The 22,811-nt window shown below is 38.6% G+C and overlaps 2 protein-coding genes across 2 annotated transcripts; both read right to left on the bottom strand.

Annotated features, from left to right (window-relative positions):
- Positions 1-258: 258 nt before the first annotated feature.
- elmod1 (ELMO/CED-12 domain containing 1) lies at positions 259-12,765 on the bottom strand. The gene is made up of 11 exons (XM_010731114.3): positions 12,582-12,765; positions 12,101-12,172; positions 7,628-7,773; positions 7,378-7,406; positions 7,126-7,223; positions 6,708-6,837; positions 6,314-6,447; positions 5,961-6,029; positions 4,097-4,147; positions 3,350-3,483; positions 259-3,139 (listed from the first exon to the last, which is right to left on the bottom strand). The coding sequence occupies exons 2-11, from the start codon at positions 12,115-12,117 to the stop codon at positions 2,964-2,966; spliced, it is 984 nt and encodes a 327-aa protein (XP_010729416.1). The 5' UTR covers positions 12,118-12,172; positions 12,582-12,765; the 3' UTR covers positions 259-2,963.
- Positions 12,766-13,965: 1,200 nt separating this feature from the next.
- LOC104919179 (solute carrier family 35 member F2) lies at positions 13,966-20,400 on the bottom strand. The gene is made up of 9 exons (XM_010731116.3): positions 20,202-20,400; positions 19,479-19,584; positions 18,222-18,394; positions 17,129-17,256; positions 16,382-16,541; positions 15,840-15,996; positions 15,546-15,598; positions 15,261-15,415; positions 13,966-14,730 (listed from the first exon to the last, which is right to left on the bottom strand). The coding sequence occupies exons 2-9, from the start codon at positions 19,565-19,567 to the stop codon at positions 14,509-14,511; spliced, it is 1,137 nt and encodes a 378-aa protein (XP_010729418.2). The 5' UTR covers positions 19,568-19,584; positions 20,202-20,400; the 3' UTR covers positions 13,966-14,508.
- Positions 20,401-22,811: the final 2,411 nt, after the last annotated feature.

The raw sequence follows: 22,811 nt of genomic DNA, 5'->3' as shown, positions 1-22,811 counted from the left end.
AATAAATGTACATTTTCAGTTTTGTGATGAGAACATTTGTCAGAGCTGTCAGCATCACGCGTGATGTGAGCGCTCATGAATGTTAAATACAGTGGTCACATGTTCAAGTGAAGCAATGCTGCTGTGAAGACGATTCGGGCTTTTGTTGATTTTTCTTTCAGAGAGAACGAAAAACAGTGACTCAGAGCTGAGACGACAATCAAAATGGTGCTCCAAAGACAATGAATCAGACGGTTATTTATTGGTTATTATTTATTCTTTTTTTTTTCGGTTGGCATGTTTTTGAATAGAGTCGTACTACAATGGTTCCCAGCTGGGAAATGGGAACCAAGAGGGACTTGCAAGACAATTAACAAGATCAGAAAGCAGAAAAAAACGTATTCTGCACCAAACTTTATTTTTTCAGATTTTTTCTTGTGAAATGTGTTTACTTCTTAAAATGATTCAAATGAAACAAAGGGGGACAAAAATCACTCATGGCAGCTGATGATGGGTTACAAGACATTGCTTCTAGTTATGTTTCTATACTCTACAAACGTGTTCTTTCCTGGGACCTTCTGCGACTGCACACCATTTAAATCCAGCACTGAAATGGCAGACTCTGCCACTGACAATTTGAACTATCCTACCACTACGATATATAGAGGTAACTAATGAATGAAAATACATTTAATGGCCATGGCAAAAATGGTTTAGATTTTAATTTAAACATGGAGTTTGAAAAAGCTTCTAGTTTTGGATGCAGCCACAAGATTATGGCTGATTTTAAGCTCTGCTTTACTCAATAAACTGTATTTTTGTTTCTCTGGAGTATTTCTTTATCAAGATAGAAGGTTTTATTAAATCATTGTTTGATAATATTTCACTTGTAGAATTTTATGGTTTCAGACAATTTGGGGGTTGTTGAAATAAAATTCATTCTAATTTTGTGATATACTGTATTCAGTGATATTTGGTGTTGTTGGCCTGTAACTTATGGATGTTGGTGTTTGTCTTGGTCAGGACACCCCTGGGAAACAGATTTCCAATCTCAGTGAGTAAAATAAAGAAATCAAATGATTAAATATGCATTCAGTCCACAGTAAGGAGCTGACAGTGATATCTAGGAGTACTGTGTTAATAAAAAGTAATTTCTTAAAGATCATTTTTACTCGTGTGATTGTTGAGTGTGACAGGAATAGCTCTCCAGTTGGAGCGTTGACTGGCTGGTCAACGCCTCCATCTTTACCATTGTACATTTTCACTCTCAGCTCGAGACTGTATTAATATTCATCATCTAATTAATTTTCTATGGAGCAACTCTACATTTATTGTCTTATTTCTCTAGTTGTCGCTCAATATGACAGATACTTTTTAAAGCTGCTATGTGTAGCATTTTTTTAGGTAGAGACTACATTCTCCATAACTGCTTTCTGTCTTATTACCCAGCGCTCTCTGTCTTTGGCTTTACTGAAAAGGACAAACGTGTTTTTACTGCAGATTTCCCACCAAATTTGGACGTTGTAAAATGCAGCACAGCACCTCCCATTTGTTGACAGTAATTACACTAATGTCTTTAAATAAAAGTGGCAATAATTACTGTACCTCTAATAAACACCATGTTTAGCAGCTTTGAATTGATTAGCATTCCAGCTCTGAGTTAGGAAAGCAAAACAAATACTTACTGTAGGCACGCATGGTGCAAATCAATATGTTTAAATAAATGTGCAGTGAAATAAATGTAAATTATTGCTTTGGCTGATAAAACAGTGGACACAGTGTCACATTCAATGAATTAAAATAGAATCAAACAATCATGAATGTGAGCGTGTGAGGAACATTCATAACAGAATCTCTGCATGGGATCAAATCAAAGAAAAAAAAAAGTTTTGCAAACCTGTAAAAGAATGCTCATGAAATTATTTTTATTTGTATTATTTTTCTGGACGATGAAATAAAAAAGTTGGCAAAATATCAACCGCAAGACACGGATCTCTTGAGACCAGTGCTGCCTAATGGTAGACATTCAATACGAACATCATTTGGCAGGTTTACAAAACTTACATTTGAGCTCACAAGAAACAAACCGCTGCTGTGATTGTAAGTTCTCCACATTCAATATTTTGGCAAGGAGAAGTCTTAGGTGTTAAAGTCATGTTGACATAAAAAGTACAGTACAATCTATATCATTTACCTACTGTAATACAGACAGAGTTAAGAGATGAACTCGCCCTAAATTGTCTGATAGTTTTTGATTGAATCTGCGCCAGTAACATTTCTTTTATGCTTCCACAAATAATTTAAAGTTACATTATACATCTATAGCTCTTCATTTTCAATACAAAATATTGTTTTTGACATATTTGAGCTCATATCTGAAAGCCCGACCAGCTAATTGCCAAAATATTAACAACTGATGAGCATTACGTTACAATCTATAAGGGATTTTTTGGCTAAGAAAGTATTTGTTTTGTTATGAGAATAAGCACAGGATCCATAACTGAGGTGTAACGGCTTCGATACAATCGTCATGAATCATTAAAGCAACAGATAATGATGAGTCGGTGATGGTGTGGTGCAGCCTCCTCATGCACAGCTACAATCGCTATGGTCATCTCTGATGCTGGTGGTCTAACGCTGCAGTGAGGGCGTAGAGGCAGTGTGTGTGTATATATATATATGTGTATGTGTGTGTGTGTGGGTGTGCAGTAGTTGAGTGAGCTTTTGGCAGTGACGCGACATGACGTTAGCTGGGACGAGGTGGGCTGAGTGGAGAAGGAGGAGAGACTCCCCAGATGTGTCCAGTAGTTTGAGGAATCACCTATGTGAGGGTAAAGGTTTTTCTGATTTCTGATTTTTAGTTGGGCTACCAGTCATCCAGGGGAGACCTCTGTGGGGATATGAGGGGTTCAGTGAGGACAGTGAGGAGGGTCACAGGTTAAGGGTGTGTGTGTGTGTGTGTGTGTGTGTGTGTGTGTGTGTGTTTAGAGGTTGACCAGGTGGAGATCGGAGGCGGAGAAGTGGGGGCACAGAGCCATGTCCGGGTTCTTCAGCTGTCGCAGGATCCTCCGGTGGAACTTGCAGCGGACCCGGTTGAACTCCATGATGTCACTGGGATCCTCCTCGATCCAGAAACGGTGAAACTCCTGCATCAGGTAACCTGCCATCCAGAAAAGGAAATTCTTTATATTCTTTATTAATATTTTTAAATCACTTGATAACTTCTATGTCAAAGTGACAAATCCACCAAGAATTATCCTCCGCCTTAGCTCTAAAACAGTCCGATATTTGCAACAAATAGAGTTCACCTCATTAATATATCATATTGCAGAAAGATTATTTTGTATATATTCCATTTGACTGAACTCACAGAAGGTCTGCTGGAAGTGCAGCAGGCTGGGCATCTCTGGGGCCACGTTGTACAGGTGGGTCTTCAGAGCTCCACTCACCAGCAGAGAGTAGGCCAGGTCTGTGATGTTGATGCCCACAATGGCAAACGAATAGCTGGAGGGAGGTAATGAAAATAAATAAAAATAGACAAAAATGTTTGTATAGTTTTGCATCAAAAGTGAAAATATAGTATAGTATCCTTTCTGTAAAAGCTCTGCCATCATTTAATGTTTAAAACCTTCCCACTTAGACCTTGTGGCAAAGTCCAGGTGGTCCAAATGTACAGGATGTGGTCTACTTTTTGGACATACAGTGAGAGGAGAACGCTGTATACCAGTCATGAGCTATCCCTTTAGTATAGACACGGTATAGTTTTTTTAGATTTAGCAGTACAGTATATTTTGCACTTTACAGCTTGCTGCTCTTGCTGGAGTGTCCTGGTATAAGAGGATTTTGTGTGACTTTTTAGTGTGAGTCCTTGGTGCTTATCAGTGCTGATGCAGACTGGAGGCTGAAGGCAGGGCAGGAGGACACACACACACAGCAGGAAAACACACACACACACATATCCACACACACACACACCAACTCGAGGGCCACATCACAAAACCCCTCCACTGCTAAAACCGCTCTGTATTGAGGCCAAACCTCACACAGCTCCAGCAGCGGTAGCCCAGTTTTGCCTCTTCCACACACACGTGTACGCAGCACATGTGCACACACTTACCCAATAGCTTTGTCGATGTTCTTCTGTTCCCATTCAGGCTTGTTTATCTCACTGTGAGAAACGAGACACACTTCAGTCAAACAACAGAAAGAAATCTTAAAGTCGCACTGAAATAACATTTTAAGTGCATGTTTCATAAACTGTGTTTTTCTTTTGTGGGAACAGTAAGACTGTAAAACAAGATTGTTCTGAGATAAGTAGTTCCTTTATACGGACACGTGATGTTCTTTTGATTTTTGTTTGTCTATATAACATTATACAGCTACAGTTAAAGGATCAGGGTGTAGGATTTAGTGGCATCTAGCAGGCACCACCTTGCCTCACCCTCTCCTTCCTAGCATGTAGAATCTAGAACCTACGGAGGCCTCGAAATGAGTGAAAAATAAAGTGTGTGAAAGGTTTTACTTATTTCATCTTTTTCAAAATAATATGCACATCATCTCAATTATCTATAAATAAAAAAGTGTACATTTTAAAAGTGAACGTAGCCGTCCATTCTTTTTACTGCCAGTGCTCTAGATGCAGTTTTCACACATTTCAAAGTCACAGTATTTTTCCTTCATGCTAGGAAAGAGCATGAGTCGATGGGGTTGCAATCAACAACTACACCAATAGAGGATCTTACACACTGGTCCTTTAATCACCACTAATAATGTAAGATTGAACTAATTCAATAAATGTAATATTTCTATTTTTTGCTATTTTCCGTTCAAGGATAAGGCTTGCGTTATTCAATATTTTCTTTAATGTGACCGGAATATTCAGCTTCATCCTATAAGACAGCTTGGAGTAAAACATGCTCAGTGCACGTTAAATGCATGAAACAACAACTGCGCACTAAAAACCCAAAAGAGCGAGCTATGAATGCAGTGAAAAGAATGAAAGTGAAATCAGGTACCTTGGCTTTCTGTGTGTGCTCCTACAGTGCATGTGAGAGTCAGAGAGGAGGGCATGGGCAGAAAGGTGGAGGTGCAAGGTGGAGGAGAAAAAGAAGAAGAATCTTCATTTGTGAAATGGGGCAGCTCACTGAGATGCCGATGACACACGAGACAAGCAGCAGCAGTCAACAAAAGATAAGGCAGTGAATGACATCAAGCTGTCGGAATGTATATAATCAAGCAGAATGTGATAAATGCAGAGTTATGAATGATTTGAGCGCAGTTAAAAGTTGAAGGGATACACATTGTGTCTGGTAGATACTGTTGGATACAATTTTAAAGCTGCATTGCTGTTTTGGAGACAAGGGGCAGTGGGATGAGCTGTTGCCTAGTTACACATCCAGCAGACACAGAGCAACATTAGCATTCATTTGGAGTCATATTTCTGGCCACCCAATGTCCAAAGTCCAACATTTGCTGTTTTTTTAGCTCAGTTTTGGTCTCCTCCTGCTGCTAGCTGGTTGCTCACTTTGCTAAAACAACTTTGCAGTTCCCCTTAGCTTTACAGAGCCTCACTGCTTTCATAGCATTGTTTTTGGTCGCAGCAGGCAGCTGTTTTTAGCACAAAAAAGCTCTAAAACCCAGTGTACACTACTTGCTCAACAACAAACGGTAGACAAAGTTAGAAACTAAGTTAGCAATGGCTTCTTTGCATATTATGAAAATGAGTTATTTAAGCTATACTCATCTATTGTAAGTTTTAACTGCAGATAGCCATACATACATGCACATTACTACTTCTCACCAAGTAGCTTTACATCTACAAAAAATTCACTAATTTTCATAGTTTCCAATGCTACCCTACAGTCCGTGATCTCATGAGAGGACACCAATCAACCAAAGAGTCTCTCTACCAGAACACATGGTGTATTCCTTTTATTTGTATCATGCTTTGGTGAAAGTTTAGGAAAATGTGGCTGCCGTACTTGTGCTTTGGTTGCAGAGAGTCGTGGAGCATCTGCAGAGCAGTGGCCTTGTCGTGTTCTGCAAAATACCTGCAGAGAGACAAGAGAAGCTTCAAGACACTTCGGATCGCACTTACACCATACACCAGCTGTACACCTGTGCATATGTAGATTATGCATTATCTATTATTAAATCCAATCTTAGATAGCTATTGTCTCACTGCAGACTTTTTATATCATTGATTTCCAGTTCTTCCAAAGGACATGTGTTAATACAGACATAAACGTGTCTTATATCCCTTTAAAGTGTGAGTTTGACTCTTTTTTGGATAATGATCAATGTTTTACAGAAAGGGAAGTCCCTCAGAGCTTACAGCAGGTTGTGCAGGCCCAGTAGGCCCATGCCTCTAAAATCAGTCTTAGGATCGCTGCCTTGGAAACCAATCTCACACCACTGTTTAGAGATGCGGCCAGTGAGTGGTGTGTCAGGACGAAGCTCCTTCCACAGCTGCAACACACACACATACCACAACTCAGTGTAGTTCAATTATTTCCTCCTTTGACAAGAGATGACATTTGTAAATCTAACTATAATAATATTACACATTGACATTAGCATTGTTGGCTTATCTTGTCATATAGCATGCACTAAATGAGAGGCAGGACAGGCCGTCAGTAAAATCACAAGACGTTCAATACAAAAAAAGATGATTATTCCTGTCGTAATGATTATTTTTGCACTTCACGTAGCCACAGGGAACTGTGTACCTTCATCAGCATGTCCTCGTGTTCAGGATTTTCAGAGTCGTAAGGCTCCCTGCGCAGCTTCTCCACCTCTGCCACCAGGCTCCTGTAACCTACAATCTGCAGCAGGCTGGCCTGAAGAGAGATGCCCAGCCTGGGAACACATGAGAAAGGACTCTCTGCATGAGGGTATTTAAATCTATTAATGCCATGTACAAACACAGGCTTTTGTTCTGAACCAGTTTGAGTAGGTGGGAATTCAGTGTCTTGCCCAGTAGCCATTGCTGAGGAGGAAGGATGTGTTATGTCTTCACTTTCACAGCCACACTTTACACCTAGACTCCAGAAGTGTTGACACTTCAGTGATGACCCCTAATGTACCACAACACCCCAACATAGGTGATGAAGTAACATAAATGTGATATGAAATGTAATGTCTCACTGTGGGTTGGTGTCAGGGTTAATCTTCTTCAAGGCCATGATGTCGTCAATGGTTTTCTCCACTTTATCAGGATGGACGCTGAGAGCAGACTGCAGCAGCTAGAGAAGACAGACAGCATAAACAAAACGGGATAGACAGAGAAGGAGAAAGTAGGAAAAGATGTCAACAGACTGAAGCAGGAAAATTGGCCAATACACCTATATTATATTGGGAATATATAATGAGTATATTCGTAGATGTAGAGAGCTGTACCTCATTCTTGGAGTACCTCAGAGATGACTCTGGAAGAAAATGGTTGCAAAATGTGAGACAACTGCCTACATTAATGTTCAAGATGGCACTATACCTTCAAAAATCTATAAATATTGAATATGGTACAAAGAAGATATGAACATTTACAGTATATCAGAGTAAAGCTGCTTTAAAATGATACCTGTTCATACATAAAATAAAATAAATATAAATTTCAGCTTGAGGCAGTATACAGCCAGTGTGGTTCTACCTATCTTGAGGGTCCTGCGGGCTCCATGCTTGTTGTTGTAACAGATTCGCTGCAGCTCACAGCGCCCTGTAAACTTTCTGATGACAAACTTCAGGCCCCGCCACAGACATTTACAGTAGAGGAACACGAAGAACTGGGTCACCACTCTGGAGAGAAGAAGACGGGGGGGGGGGGGGGGGGGGGGTTGCATATGTCTATAAGATACTAATCCGTACTTCACAAAGAAGCTGTGTAGCACATGTGTTGAAAGAATCTTTACCAAAGGATGTCAGAGTTACTGGAGTCTTATAAGCTTTACTTGCAGCAAGGAGTCAATGCATGGACTTGTCTCAGTACAGAATTGACTGCCGAGTTCTCTCAGCATTAAGTTTTTTTAAGCAATTGGTTACACCCAGATGAACATAGGTGTGATATCAAAACATATCTAAACATGGTATGGTTTACAGTTGGCCCCGCCCATGGTTTTAAAACATACATTGAGCACTTTGCATCCCTATCTAGGGCACACATGTTTTCTGCAGAGCCGATGCAATAGTTCCAACAGTTTAATAAAACATGAATACATATTTCTAACAACATGGTTCTACACAGTTCCTGTTTTGTTTTTTGCTACTGTTGATTTATGTAGTACACAGACCTTTAGACACACATATTTTTCTCTGTTTTTGCCCTCCGTCCAAAATAAAATGTGCATTGGTAAAAAAAAATTCAAACATACATTTCTGATATATTTCTTATCAAATTTGTTCAGAGGTCAGGTGCTCAGAATATTGGGAGGTTTGTACTTTGACTTATTTTTATGCTACATGATTTTGTAAAATAAAAATGAATCAAATGGGCCAAATAATTACTGTGGAGATACAACAGTATGAATGCACAGATGAATGAACAGAGAAGGGGAGAGGGAAACAACATTAAGACATGACCTAGGGAATGACTGAGGAAAAGAGAGGATGAGGGACAGACATGACGATAATAAAATCATAAAGCTGTGTAGCACTCCTTGTCTACTAGGCTGGAGCAGATCAAAGTGTGCTATTTTTACAGGTGACACTGAGAATGAAAATGGAGATGTGTGTCTTGGGAAATGCAGAGTGACCCATTAAAACACTGTGGAGACTAAATGATTTCCGGACTTCACCTGCTTTACTTTGCACTGAACATTACACTAGGTAGGAATGAAGGAAGGAAATGTCCAATGTTATTTTAATTTAAACCTTCTATCGTCTCATGTCATGACTGTTTATTGCTAACCAATATGGTGTGCAACATGCGAGAAATCTTTTGTCGTTTATCATGAAGGCTAAGAAAATACATCAGCACGACCTGCACGTTGAATAACCTACAAACCTCCCTCTGTGAGCCACACAAGCAGGATCTCTGTTTGTTTTTGTGCATTTGTAAGCAGAAATAAATCCTCCTGATGCTGAGCGATCACAGCATATCATCTCCACTGTCAACAAAAAAAAAAAAAAAGAAAGTGTACAGGCAGTCCTGAATGATTAAGTCCTGCTTCTATAGCTCTGGGAATGAGACTGGCATGTTAAACAGCTCTAATAGACACTCTGTCATTTTCTTCACCTTCAAGGATGCGAGCATGAAGAAATGGAGGATTTAGAGGTTAGACTGCGACCAAACATGCGATCACATTTTAAAGAGACACCCCAACAACAGACCTTTTTCACAGCAGCCATTTTGACTTGAACTAGGAGGTAAACACAGGTGTTACCAACAGAGTCAGGGTGCTGTTATGGTACATGTTAGGTCACTGGAAAGTTACTGCTGCACTAAATGGAACAGGACCTTAAATAGTATCATTGGAAACACTTGACCCTACTAGTTCATGTCAAAATGGTTGCTGTTAAAAACATAAATCAAAGGTCAGTTTGACCGTCATGGTCGTGCTACTCAGCCTCACAACTGCAGTATTTGCAAGTCTGACTTGTGTGGCTTCCACGGTGTTCAGTCCCAGTTCAAACTCTAAGTGTGTTGAGCTTTATCAGAGCTATTGTTAGAAACCGAATGCACATTCAGGAGCTGGGAGGAGCGGTGTAATAAATAAAGCAATTAAATCAAGTTATCGACAGTAAAACGTCTACTGTATATAAAATAGACATAAAGTGATGTTGTTTTTAACGTCTTCTGATAAAGCGCATTTATCATTGTCAGTCTATGTGATATCGTTCTTATCAGTCTCACTGAGAGGAAGGGATTTCTATAATACCATCTAATGCTTGGACTAGAAAGATAATATTCTAATTGAATCCAGTCTTCGTGTCTGCTGATTATTGTCCGTCTGTCATTAGACTGTGGTGAATTGGGGGATACTCTCCACTCTGAATATCAGGATAAGTGTGCATCAAACGTCTTGATGAGGCTGTTAATATCACATCTATGACACTGTCAACATAAATACTAAATATTCACTATAATGACTGTATTAATAATCACATTATGACCTTTGTATTTCAAAATGTATTACTCCTATCAGCTTCTGAATGTACGTTTTATAATGTTATCTGAATTTAATGATAAAAAACTACAACTTCATAACACAAAGCTTACGTTACAAACAAAGGAAGTGTGAAATTCCAAAAAGATGCTGTTTGGGGGGTGTACGATTCATCATTTTTGTAGTTTTAATCAAACTATGAACTAAAAGTCAGGATATCTTTACCTCCGTTGCTTATATTTTGCCCGTTCTGTTTATCTAATCTGTCTTTCCCATCACTCACTTACTGGTGCTGCCTTTGAATTAATCTGAATACTCTAATCAGCCAAAACTATTAAAGGTGCAATATGAATTGTTTTCACATGAGTAAACTATTCCCACGTTCAGTTTAGCACATTTGCATAATTAATGTAAACAAACAGCCATCAGTGGAAAGAAATTGGCAGCTTGTGCTGGACTTCATTAAAAGTTAATGGACCTAAAGTCGAAAACAAATGGAGTGAAACCGTGTTTCTAACAGATTTATTCTCTTATGTGGAGGGAGTGGGAAACAAATGGATTTATGGGAAATGTGGTATTGTGTATCTCGTTTTCATTTGGCAGTGCTGACTGTACGATAAAAGTAATATACAAGTAGAAATGAATAGTGTGTGCACTGATTGTTAGCTTCAGACTCTGTGTTTGTTTCAATCAACATTTATTAACACCTTTCTGTTTACAGATGTCTTGAGAGTTTTTCTTCATTTTCTCACGTTTGTCTTGGACTTAAATAACTTCCTCTTTCAGAACAATGACATCTACATTCACTAGCCAATTCCTTAGGCAGAACGTAATGTGATCCAAAACAACAGCTTTGTCATGAATTATTATGAAGCTTATAATGTTTCAGTTTGTTAACACTGTCAGAAGTTATTCATTCTACTTTGTGTTTATTATTGAGGTCATAGTGGGTGGTGGTGTTATAAGGGACTGCTTCATATTGAGACGTCTTCTTCTTTCTAAAATATTTTAAACAATATTACAAACACCTCTCAGTACAGCACTGCAAATTACAACTTCAATAGTAAACTTGTAGTCTAGTTAAATTACTAGTAGAGTTGTTGCATTGGATCACATCAGATTCCACCTAATGAAGTCGCTGATGAGTGTATATTATTTAACAGATGTCTGTTACATCTGTTATATGTTTCACTGCCAGTCCAGGAGAAGGAGAACCATAATTTATTTTTTTTTATCTTACAGAGACAGTATAAAATAGCTTGGTACATATATCATATATGCACAAATTTTGTTTGAAATGATCATTTTAAAATGGACGATCTAGTGTCTCTTCAGCATCACAAAAATAAATAAATAAATAAATAGTAATAAATAATAATAATAACAATCTGCTTCAGTCTTTGTCATTTGGCCTTTTCGTCATGACTGATTATCTGTTTTATTCCATTTTAGTTTTAGTTGTTTATCTAAAGCCTACTTGTATGTGTAGATATATATTGACTTGTTTTGTCTTCTTCCACGTATCCATGCCTTGTATCAGTGCCTTTTTATGTCTTATTTATACACTTCTATGTAAATATATATATATACCACCTAGATGTTAAACATTACACTCCACTAATTTAATCTAGACTGCAAAAAACAGTTTGTGCCTTATCAACATAGAGTATTTAGCACAGAATATATAAATAAATACAGAAAATACAGGACTATTAATAGAGACACCAAGGGAGACCACCTGGTTTACATGTGCTCCATAATTAAGAGGCCTCTTTTCTAAGCGACCCACTCAAACCACAACAAGCACTTACTGGCCACACAATATCGTAATCGATTGGAAAGAGCTTAAATGGGAGAACTGGGAATACACAGTCAACAGTATTTGGTATAAACAAGTCATCACAGTACGACAAACACGAGAAGACACGTTTGGGAAGAGGCGTTCACTGCATTCCTTCACGTTTTGACAAAACAAATGTAAATATATGCACACATCGCTTTTATTAATGGAGTCTGTTTACCTCAGGAAATGCTTCATCTTGTCTTCTGTCACCTCTCAGGTGTCTTCGGTGCTGTTTCTGTGCAGTGATCACCTGAAAACAGATGAGACGATGGGCTGTTTTAATGCGGATGGATGAGGCCGATAGAGGCGCTCGGATCAGGCCCCGCAGCACCGGAGCTCTCCGCGGTGCTGAAACAATCAACCCGCATGTAATGTGCGGGGTTTGTACCGCGGGGTCTCAGCGCGGTCATTCAGCGCTTCTACTCGGTGTCATGACACAGATACACACACGGGAACATATTCTCATGCCTTATGGACGTTTATTTCACCCTTCAGACGGTCATAATCCAGTAAAAACCAGGTTATTAAAGCTCGATCGTCCCCGATCTGATTAGCACAAACACTGCATAATCCATATCAGACAACGCATGTATCGTCGGGCTGTGAGGGCAATGCGAGCGATCAAATAGACAGCAATCACATGCGACGTTTTCTCTTACCGATTTCAAATGATAACAGGGGAAACGAGGATGGGATGCAGCGTCTTGTCCTCTTTAGTCGGCTACAGTCGTCTACTTTTCCTCCATGATGACTGACTGAGGCTGAGAGGGTTCAGTCTAAAAGCTACAGCACAGCAGTGCAGTGCAGAATGCAAAGGCTGTTCCAACACAGCACTGTGATCAGTTCATAGACCACTTGTTTTCAACTCTCTTCAGATGGTGTATGGTTAGATTTTTCCCTATAACAATATATTTTTTTATAGATAAAAGTGAATTATTTCATGCATTTTGGGGGAGGGATTTTTGGCACCTAAAATGACTAAGCAAACAGGGGATTAGATGTGGCTGGAAATTGTACCTGCGAGCTCTGTTGCTGTAAGCAGTGAGCAGGGGCGATTCTAGGAGTTTCTGGGCCTCCTAAAAAAATAAAATAATAAAGTCCTTACTGTTTTTTTAAAACTGTATGAACATTTTTGGCCACTTGGGGATAGTATAATAAACTGTAAACATAAAGGACAATACATAAGTCTGTATAGTCTCTATGACGCTGTGGCCACGATGCTGTTTTGGTCCGATCACCACCAGGAGCGTTTCAGCCCACCAGACCTTATGTTAAGTTGATCAGATTTGGTCATTTTTCCTCAATTTATGTGCTTCTACCACGGGTAAATATGCCACATAGCTGTTGTTTACCTTTTTTCTCTATTTACAGAATATGGCAGTGATGGAATATATTAATAACTTTGTTTCCATTAGTGTATAATCACCTGAAAATATGAACTGTTGTGTTATTGTTGCCTTACGATGTGCCTTCTATATCTACAGGCAACAAAGGTCTTCTTCCACGGAGTCCGCCATCGTGATCCACCATGTTTCTACAGTAACGCACTATAGATTCCCCTTCATGCCAGGGAGAAGAGATAATGTGCCTGGTTTGCAAATACAAACTGCATCACTGGAAGCCACAAAGTACTACACAACCGGCAGACATCTGTGGAGAAAATGAACTTATTAGACCTTAAGTACTGCATTTGCACTTGCAATTTAGAGGTACTTTAAGTATTTTTTATTTTACATTACTTTATACTTCAGGGAAACAAACAAACAAACAAAAAAAAAACAGGCTCTGGTTGGGGGTCCTAGTTTTTACTAACTTGTTGCTAGGCAATTTTTCTAGTGACACATCCATCTGTGTCAAACGGGCAAACTAACTGGACTGCAGCTCTATCCAAGTAGAAATTTTCTTCTCTCTATACTTATACTCATATTTTCAACTCATCAGGTATGTACATATAGACACTGGTTAAGACAGACTGACATGTAGCTGCCACTTACATTATGTAACAGACACATTAAAAGTATTAGGCACCGAGCACAGAGCCGAGAGAATATAAAATTAATTTAATAGTAAAAAAGTAAACACTCCTGCTGCATGTTAACATGCTGTACTTTTGGCAATATAAGGCAAAGAAAGCCACGTGATTTACAGTATATTTGGTAAATTTACCAAATGAAATTTGTAACAGCACCATAGGCAACAAAAGTAGAATACAACGTTTTGATTGGTTTGAGTTCAAATTCAAAACAATGACATAATACAGTGGTTAAAAACACATTACACAATATATTAATCTAAAAAAAAAAATAAAAAAAAAAGGAGAAAGGATTGACAAGTAACTGATCAGTTTTGGGACAATAAATAGCAGTCATTTAGGAATTGTTTGTGTTAGTGCAGATGGAGTAACAAGATATTTGACCATTGTTTAAAAAATTACGCAACATAAAACGGGAATGAACAATACCTCAAGTCATAAAACTGCATTTAAAAAAACAAGTTAACTACCTGGTACCGTACAACAAAATGCATACCAGTGTAACAGCATAAAACAGAGAGCCTTTCTCAAAACAGAAAGACCTTTAGTCAGTTTCAAAGTGCAGCAACGGCAGTGAGCGTCTCAGTTCTCTGAGTTTCTCTGTCTGCTGACAGGAGGTGATCTGACGAGCTCTCAGCTGTTGGATCAGCAGACGCTTCAGCGGGGTCGCCATCGCTGGAGCCGGACTCCGGTAAAGCAGAGTATGTGGGAACGGCGTTGAACATGACAAAGCCCAAAGTGATGACGACAAACGAGATGATGTACAGGGTTGAGAACTTAGGAGGAGAGAGCCACAAGATCGATGTTAGTAACATTACAGTAAGTCAAACAGCAGTATTTGACTGTCTTGGCTCGATTGTTGAGTGTCTGTGGGATCATATATCGTAATCACAATCTCACAGGCATCCAGGAAAAAACTAAGCAAGTAAACTAGGGGTAAATAAGGGGGTGTTTTTTTCCAGGCTTTGTCTGATGGCGGGCCCACAGTTTTAGACTTTGAAAAATGCAAAAGGCCCTCTCTAGAGCCAGCCTTTAGTTTGTCCCTTCTGGGCAATTGTAGAAACAAAAAGACAAATTATTGGCACTCAAAGTTTTGTGGCTGCATCCATTTCTTTGGAATAATGTGCAATGTTTTCAATGCATCACTAGTGGACTACATTTCAAAGTAAAGTGACCCAACACTGTTACTCCCTGCTGAAATGAAAGGCAAGTTATGCAGCATTGAAACAGGATTTTAAAACAACTAAAGTAAATCATTCTCAACGAGCAACCAGCTGTAAACAGCATGCTTTTTTAAGACACTCACTGTGTAGCGGAAGAGGAAAAGGCCGCAGAAGAGGCTGAAGAGGTCGGCAGTGAGCAGAGAGAGGTTGACTGCAGTAGCACTGGTCATCCTCACCACTACAGGCATGAAGCTGTACAGTGCATACATACACAGGACGTACATTGCAAACAGCATGCCTGCGGGACACAATGAATGGACTTTAGTAATGATGACAGTGGAGTGATATTTCAAGAAAAGATGCTTCGAAAGCAACTGATCCACAACTGTCATCACATACTGATTAAACAGGAAGAGAGATTAACTTACAAATGTGAAATTTCCACTCTATTGCAGCTACTGCTCGCGTTTCCAGAACAGCTCTGCAAGCCAAGCAACACAAAGTTAACATGGTGATGAAGACATATTTTTTTAACACTTGAGTTAATAGAAAAAGCATTTATTAATATATTTTTACAAAGTAACACAGATTCAAACATAAAATAAAATATGCCCTGTCAAATATATCTAAAATTAATTAACTTATCTCAGTATCAACCACAACACATGTGGCTGATTTTTGTCATGTATCAGAATATATGAGGGATTTCAAAAATAACCCACAGCTGAATGCCACTGATGAGGGTTCCAAAAAGTCCCATCATGCCCAGGAACTCGATTCGGCTCAAGTTCTTCACCGTGTGCTCCTGGCACACATTGGATACAGCATAGAGGACAGCACTGAGCAGGACCAGCCCATCTCCCAACATGACATCGCTGGCTGCACAGAGAAAGAGTGGGAGTCATACACTGGATAGGATATAAGTTGATATCAGTTAATGTTTCCATTAAAACAGGATGATACGGCATCTTAAACAGTCCTCAGACACACTGTGATGAAAAAAAACCCACAGTCAGCCTCTTTATGTTGACTAGAAATGCCCAATAAGTTGTTTTAATCTTTTAAGTAGAAGATAATAAATTCCTTATAATTATGAACTCTATTTGAGCACTGACACTGTCATCCGGACATTTATTTGGAAGATTAACACAGACATAATTGTCATTTTGTGCTATAAAGTTTATACGACACACATTTGTATTAATTAGACTTCCATCCAGAAGTCAGTGCTATAAACTGTGATTAAGTTTCAGAGTGTCCTTACTGGATCCCTGGTTTCTCCCAGCCAGAATGTCAGCTCCTACCATGGCCCCTACTCCCAACAAACACACCATCACGGCTACAAAGTGGACCAGCTTGTAGCGGGTCTTCAGGAAGAACCAGGAAAGCACCATCAGCACTGGGATCACAAAGCAGTCCAGCAGCTGAAACACAATGACAAAACAATGACAAACCAGCATTTCGTATATTGACAGACTGATTCATTCAGTGTGAAACACGAGTACAGCAAAGCCAAACATCTTACTACTGAGAAATTTGATATATTGCCACCAATTCTATCGGGTTGTCGTCAAATAAACATCCTGCTTCCCGCTCAGATCCTGGCAAACAAATCTATGAGCAACTATTTGACTATACTGTGGTCTTTAAATGTCTTGTTTTGTTCAACCAACACTCTAAAACTCAAATATATTCAGTTTACAACGATAGAACTCAGTAAATCACATTTTGATTCAAGAAACAACTACAACAAATATTAAAATACTCGCAGATCAATTTTCTGTCAATATATTAATCAATTACTCAACACATTTAATATGACAAAATTTGTAGTTTTTTTATTGTGGGAGTTGATTATGTTATGTTATTGTATGAGAGTTTTTTTTAGTCAAGATAATGATATTAATTTTAAACTGATATGGACAGTATGTAACACTGGGTTGAGCAGCTCACTGTCCTGTTTATGTTTGAGCAACAGTTCAGTAAATGGATCAGGACCGTTTTCTCTCACCTGTATACTTGTCAGGGTGGTAAACTGGTAGGCCTTCACAACTGCATAGTTTGCCTCCACATCTGCCAGACCCATCACCAAATACTTCCACCACTTGTTTTTTAAAATCTGCAGGATGTTCCTGTCACCTGTGGAAACAGACACGGTTTACTTCAGAGTAGGAATGGAAAAAAAAAAAAAAAAAAAATGCTTTTTTTTTTTTTTTACACGTTCATGTACTTTGAATATTTCCAATAATCCACTACAGTAATCACTCTTGGACACCTGTATGATTGGAGGCTTCTCTTATCTGAACTAAAACTTTGAAAATCAAAACATTTTGATGACAAATTTAAGGCTCACATAATTCATATTTTTATACTATATATATTATGTATGTGTAAGGGGTCGCTCTTGGTGATGAACCCACTAAGAATTATCGCCCTCAATTTTAAAGAGATTTATAGCTTCTTTTAACACACTGTTTTTGTTTTGTACTGTACTAATTTGGTTCACTCTGACTGTTCATCAGCATATTTTCTAGATGCAGTGGTCAGCTGTTTTTCTGGCCAAAAATAAAAAAGCCAGATGTTTTTTCTCAGGAGTTCGTTCAAAGATAAACTTCCCTTTGAATGTTAACATTTTTCTGTATCTGCTGGATGTGCATTGATAAAAGATAAAATCAGTTCATGCAGATTTAAAAGTTGCAACTGGGCTGTAAGAAACGGAAGAAAGATGAAAGGTTGAGCTGAGCCGCTCAGGATCTCAGGAAAGCTTTACATCATTTGTATCATAATCTGTGAGCCTGTGCAGAATAATTCCATCTGAATCAAGTCTACGTGGTAACATAGCTTCGTTAACTGACTAACTCAGTTATTCAACGTATCAGATTAAGGATGGTTCAGTTTTAGTTCCTTTAAATTGCTTGAATGCAAAAACTAAATCTGCCTAGAGAGGTAAAAGTCCTCTCCACAGAACAGGTAAGTTTGATTTATATTTGAAGCTCTTCTGACAGCAAGATATTGAATTCCTGAAGCCATAAATGTGAACAAAACCTTTATTTACTACCAGGTTTGGACTCATTGAGAACATGGAGAAGTTCAGATATCCTGACCTTTTCGGGTGCAGAGGATGGTCGTATAGACGAGCAGCAGCAGGGTGTAGTTGAGGAAGCTCTGCAGCATGGGTGTCTCCACCTTGTACTCGGCCAGGTACTGACAGCTCACTGCTGTCCCACAGATCAGCAGGGACAGGATCTGCCCCATGACTATGGTCTTCAGCAGGCGCCTGGAAAGTAAGCGAGACCACAATGTCTCAACTACTAATGGGCTGGACCCCACAAAAGAAACATCTATGAATCATAAAGCAATCCAACACACAACAGCGCCCCCACTCGTTGACTGTTGAGATAAGGGAGGAGAGAGTTAAGCCCGAAGGCAAAGCTCTCATTTACAACTTAATCCACATTCCGGTGTGTAGATCCACCTGTGATCATGAATACTGTGTGTAGAGGATAAATTAGTTTTCTTCATTAAGCTGTAGACACATGGAGAAGCTTTGAGTAGACCCAGGTTTGCCTGTCTGATTATGGCCTGTATCCCTGTGGAGGTCTTAAGAGTCTGGTCTGACCAGGACTACAAAACAGTGTTTCATTGGCCCCTCTGGGTGGCAGTATCCCTCTTTCCGACAATAACCAGAATAAAATATAGATGTCGTCACATGTTTGTTTTGTTGCACTTGTAACCACACCCATCAGTGACGTCACGGTGTACAAACACAACCTTAGAGTACACTTCAATATCAGACGATGTTAAGTCACGCTTTAACCATATTTGACATTTGCTAGAGACAATCTCAAATGTCAAGACTTAAAAACAAACTATACACACACATCTGAACATTATTGTTTACATTAGTCACATTGTTTTCTATTTTAAGATAAATAGAACATGATGCGTAGAGCAATATAGAGCTTAAACACAGTTAACGTAACAGACGACAATAATTCATATTCTGGACAAGTCTGATAAGTCCATACTTAAGTCATTTGATATTTGCTGAATTTGACTGTGACTGCCAATGATTCAAATTATGGGTTTAATTAGGTTTAAGTATGTAAGAACGACTGGCAATAACCACAGCAACATTAACCTGGCACTTTTTTCAAAGCAGTTTGGTGTACAAGCGACTGTGTCAACATAACAAATACATGGTGTTCACTTGACCCTGGCTGTGCTGTAGGCTATTTTCACAGCATGTGACATGTTGGCTTTTTATCGTTTACACCTGTGCTTTTCCTGTTGTCGTGTGTCAAAATGTCTTTATCAATGTGTATTTTAGTAAAAAAAAAAAAGCAGTGTCCCATGCTCACCATGTGAAGACATCCCTTAAGTTGTAACTGTACAGACCACAGGCTACTCTCCATTTCCCACATAGTCTCTCCTCTTCATGTCCCTCCATGTCTTTGAGAGCTAAACCTACAAAGAAAGATTAAAAAAAAAAATACATGAAATGAAAACCTCAATTTAAAGAATTAGTGTCTTTCATGCTTACTGTCTTAATCAGACTACCCAAGCAGAAAATGACACTAAACCTCTACAGGAATGTGATGTGTCTCATGTGACTGATGATTCTCATTAAGATGATGGTGCACAATAAATACTCTTCTAGTTTAAAAAAATAATTTGCATTGTTTCTACAATCTAAGCATATCTAGGTATAGGAAGTGAGAGCTCAACTTCAACAGTCTTTAAAGTTATCTCTGTCTGTCTGGTTTACATCAGAGGCGTTGGCACCTTCAAGGTGAGCAGGAAGGCACGTGTTTAACTATAACAAGCCATATTTTATTTTTTAGCATATGCCGAATTTTTGTGCAACTCCTAATTATTCCCTATATGTGTTTATTAATATTTAGGCTGGTATTAACGACTGGAAATAGCCCCCAAAATATTAAACTTTCACTGTTTTCAATGCAGTCTGGTGTCTCGTGCCACTGACAGCGTCATTCATCCTTTAACAACAAACAGCTGAATAAATAAAAGCGGAAGTCCAAGCTCTATTGTAATGAATTACAAAATAAGATATGCGTACATACGTTTCCTTCGTAAGTCATGGCAGGAGTGGGAAAATTATCCAGCTACGATGAATTATGTTTGTCAGAGATGTGCCACATTTCAACCATCCATCCACGCGGGGCAAACTCACATCCTGAGTAAGTCAACCTAACCTCGTGCTATGGTAGGACCGCCTCCTGCGCTCTGGTTGATTGAATGGCGTCAGCACCGTGCAGACAAACTTGATCTGGTGCGGATGAAAATCACATTACCAGCAGAGTTTGTATGGATGTATGAATCACTTTACTCCTTTACTTTAAAAGTACTAATGCCACACTGTTAAACACCACCAGCCAGGACGGAGAAGAGTTTCTTCCTACAGGCAAAAATGTAAATTTACACCTATCTCCATGCACAGTTGCACCTTTTATCTGCTGCTACTGAATTTTTATTTAACATCTACATCTCTGCTATTTATACCTAATATAGCCATACTGTATATATCCATATGTAGCATGTACATACACATCTTACTTCCTGTAGCACTTTTTGTATTTTGTGTTGTGTGTGCACTTTAACTGTCTTTAACTGTCCTTTCTGCACTATGTTTTATGTTTCATGTAGCACCATAGTCCTTGGTCCGTGTACTGTGTAACTGGTTGAAATGACAATAAAACCCCTTGACCCTTGACCCTGAAATGTACTTGTACTGTACAAAAACTATTTTTTCTTCAAGTGTAGTTGTGGCCCTAAGCAACCGCATAGCCCACGTATATCAGTGGCCGGCCCTGGTTATATATTACTAGTATCTAAAATTGTTTCCACATTGACAAGCTTCTATTAAATAAAAAGCATAACATTCATCTGTTATGTTTCTGTATTTTGTCTCAGTATAGATTTTACATCTAAAAGCCTGTAGAAAAATGCACATTTATTTCATTTTTTAACTTTTGAAATAGATTTAAAGACAAAATGACTGTTGTTTAGAACATTTATATCAGTGTCAGCCAAAATACCCTAGCTTTCTCTCTAATATGTCTGGGAGGCTACAAAAAAGTCAAGGTTTTGTTGAACTGAATGCTTGATAAGTTCATAGATGTCAGCGTGTGAATTTGAGCCACCACATACTGCTGTGCTCTGTGCGCTTGCATTTACTTACTTAGGTAGTTCCCAATTTGTTGAAATTCATTCAGCAAAAGCTATCAGCACATAACACATTTGAAAAATTAAATAAATGTCCATCAATTAACTGATTACTCTTTGAGGCTCTACAGTTTCTATTTTTTGTCAAAATGACTTGACTTGACCAGGGTTTGAATCCGACCTGCGGCCCTTTGCTGCATGTCATTACCTATATCTCTCTCCCCACATTCCTGTCACTCTTCAGCTGTCTCTATTTAATAGAGCTTGAAAAAGTCCAAAAAATATCTTTTAAAAAATGACTTGAAGCCTCTGCAACTTCAAATACAAAAAGTCTAAATATACTGGAATCAGCATATAAAACACAAAGAGTATGTTACTTTTTAAAATGGTACAATACTGAGCTAAAAAAAAAAAAAAAAATCAATATTTGGCCCAAATGCAAGCTTTTTGAGTTTCCTGTAAAAATTGTGATATTACCACATCCTTTATCTTGTACTCTTCACTTCATAGTATTTTTGACCTTTAGTCCACTCTCAGCACTATCTGGTAACAGGCATGGGGAGTAAAACTTGAGGCAAGAAAACTGTATTTGCACAGCTTCAAGGACAGTTATTGTTTCTTACCATCAATGTGATGTTTGTTATCATTCTTTCTCTTGTGTGGATATGTTGGTCAAATGCTTTTTCACACATGCAAGAAGGATTTGAACCCATATCAGGATAACAATGGCAGTTCACAAGGTGGCAGCTGTGGTTTCATGGCAGACAAAATAATTCTGGGTTGTTTAGTTAAATGTAGAAGTAAAAAATGTATGGAGATAAATGAAAAGCTAAGTGAGGAGAGTAGACATTTTAAGCTGGAGCTGAGACAAACTAGTTTACAAAAGTAATAGTACTCATCATGCAGAATGGGTATTATATTATATTATATTATATTATATTATATTATATTATATTATTTTTTTGCTGTTTAAGGTTCTTTGGGGGGACTGAATGCAAAAAACAGTTCTTTGTCACAATTGCAGCACTTTTGGTGCTTTAAAGAACCTTTTTATGTTTATTTATTTATTTATTTTTATTAATACTGATTACCAGTTCTTAAATTGACCATTTGCAGCATCTTTGTTCTTTGAAGAACCTATACGTAAAAAATTCCTTGCAGAACTGAAAAAGGTATGTACCACTTTAGGTTCTAACTCAAACCATTATTTTTAGGAGTGTACTGTGTAATTTAATAGCATATTACTGCATCAGATGTATAAAGAAAATCCATTTCTTGGAACCACTTATCCTCATCAGGGTTACGGGCGGCTGGAGCTTATCCCAGCTAAGTTTGGGAGAGAGGCTGGGTACACCCAGCAGGGCACATAGAGTCAAACAACCACCCACACTCGCATCCACACCTACTTGTAATTTAGAGTCACCAATTAAGCTGTCAAGGTCTTTGGACTGTGAGAGGAAGCCGCAGTACCTGGAGAGAACCCACGCATGCATGGGGAGAACATGCAA

Source organism: Larimichthys crocea, chromosome III (assembly GCF_000972845.2).
Source record: "Larimichthys crocea isolate SSNF chromosome III, L_crocea_2.0, whole genome shotgun sequence".
In the NCBI taxonomy this organism is placed as follows: domain Eukaryota; kingdom Metazoa; phylum Chordata; class Actinopteri; family Sciaenidae; genus Larimichthys; species Larimichthys crocea.
This window is presented reverse-complemented; position numbering and strand designations above follow the sequence as displayed.

What these genes read in the sequence shown, in the direction of transcription:
- elmod1 (XM_010731114.3), bottom strand. An exon ending in TGAGGTACTCCAAGAATGAG is followed by an intron (nt 7,224 to 7,377) that starts GTACAGCTCTCT and finishes TGTCTTCTCTAG; the next exon opens with CTGCTGCAGTCTGCTCTCAG. An exon ending in ACGAGGACATGCTGATGAAG is followed by an intron (nt 6,448 to 6,707) that starts GTACACAGTTCC and finishes TGTGTGTTGCAG; the next exon opens with CTGTGGAAGGAGCTTCGTCC.
- LOC104919179 (XM_010731116.3), bottom strand. Translation starts at nt 19,567, where the DNA reads ATGGAGGGACATGAAGAGGAGAGACTATGTGGGAAATGGAGAGTAGCC. An exon ending in TTAAGGGATGTCTTCACATG is followed by an intron (nt 18,395 to 19,478) that starts GTGAGCATGGGA and finishes CTTACTTTCCAG; the next exon opens with GCGCCTGCTGAAGACCATAG. An exon ending in CATCCTCTGCACCCGAAAAG is followed by an intron (nt 17,257 to 18,221) that starts GTCAGGATATCT and finishes CTGTTTCCACAG; the next exon opens with GTGACAGGAACATCCTGCAG.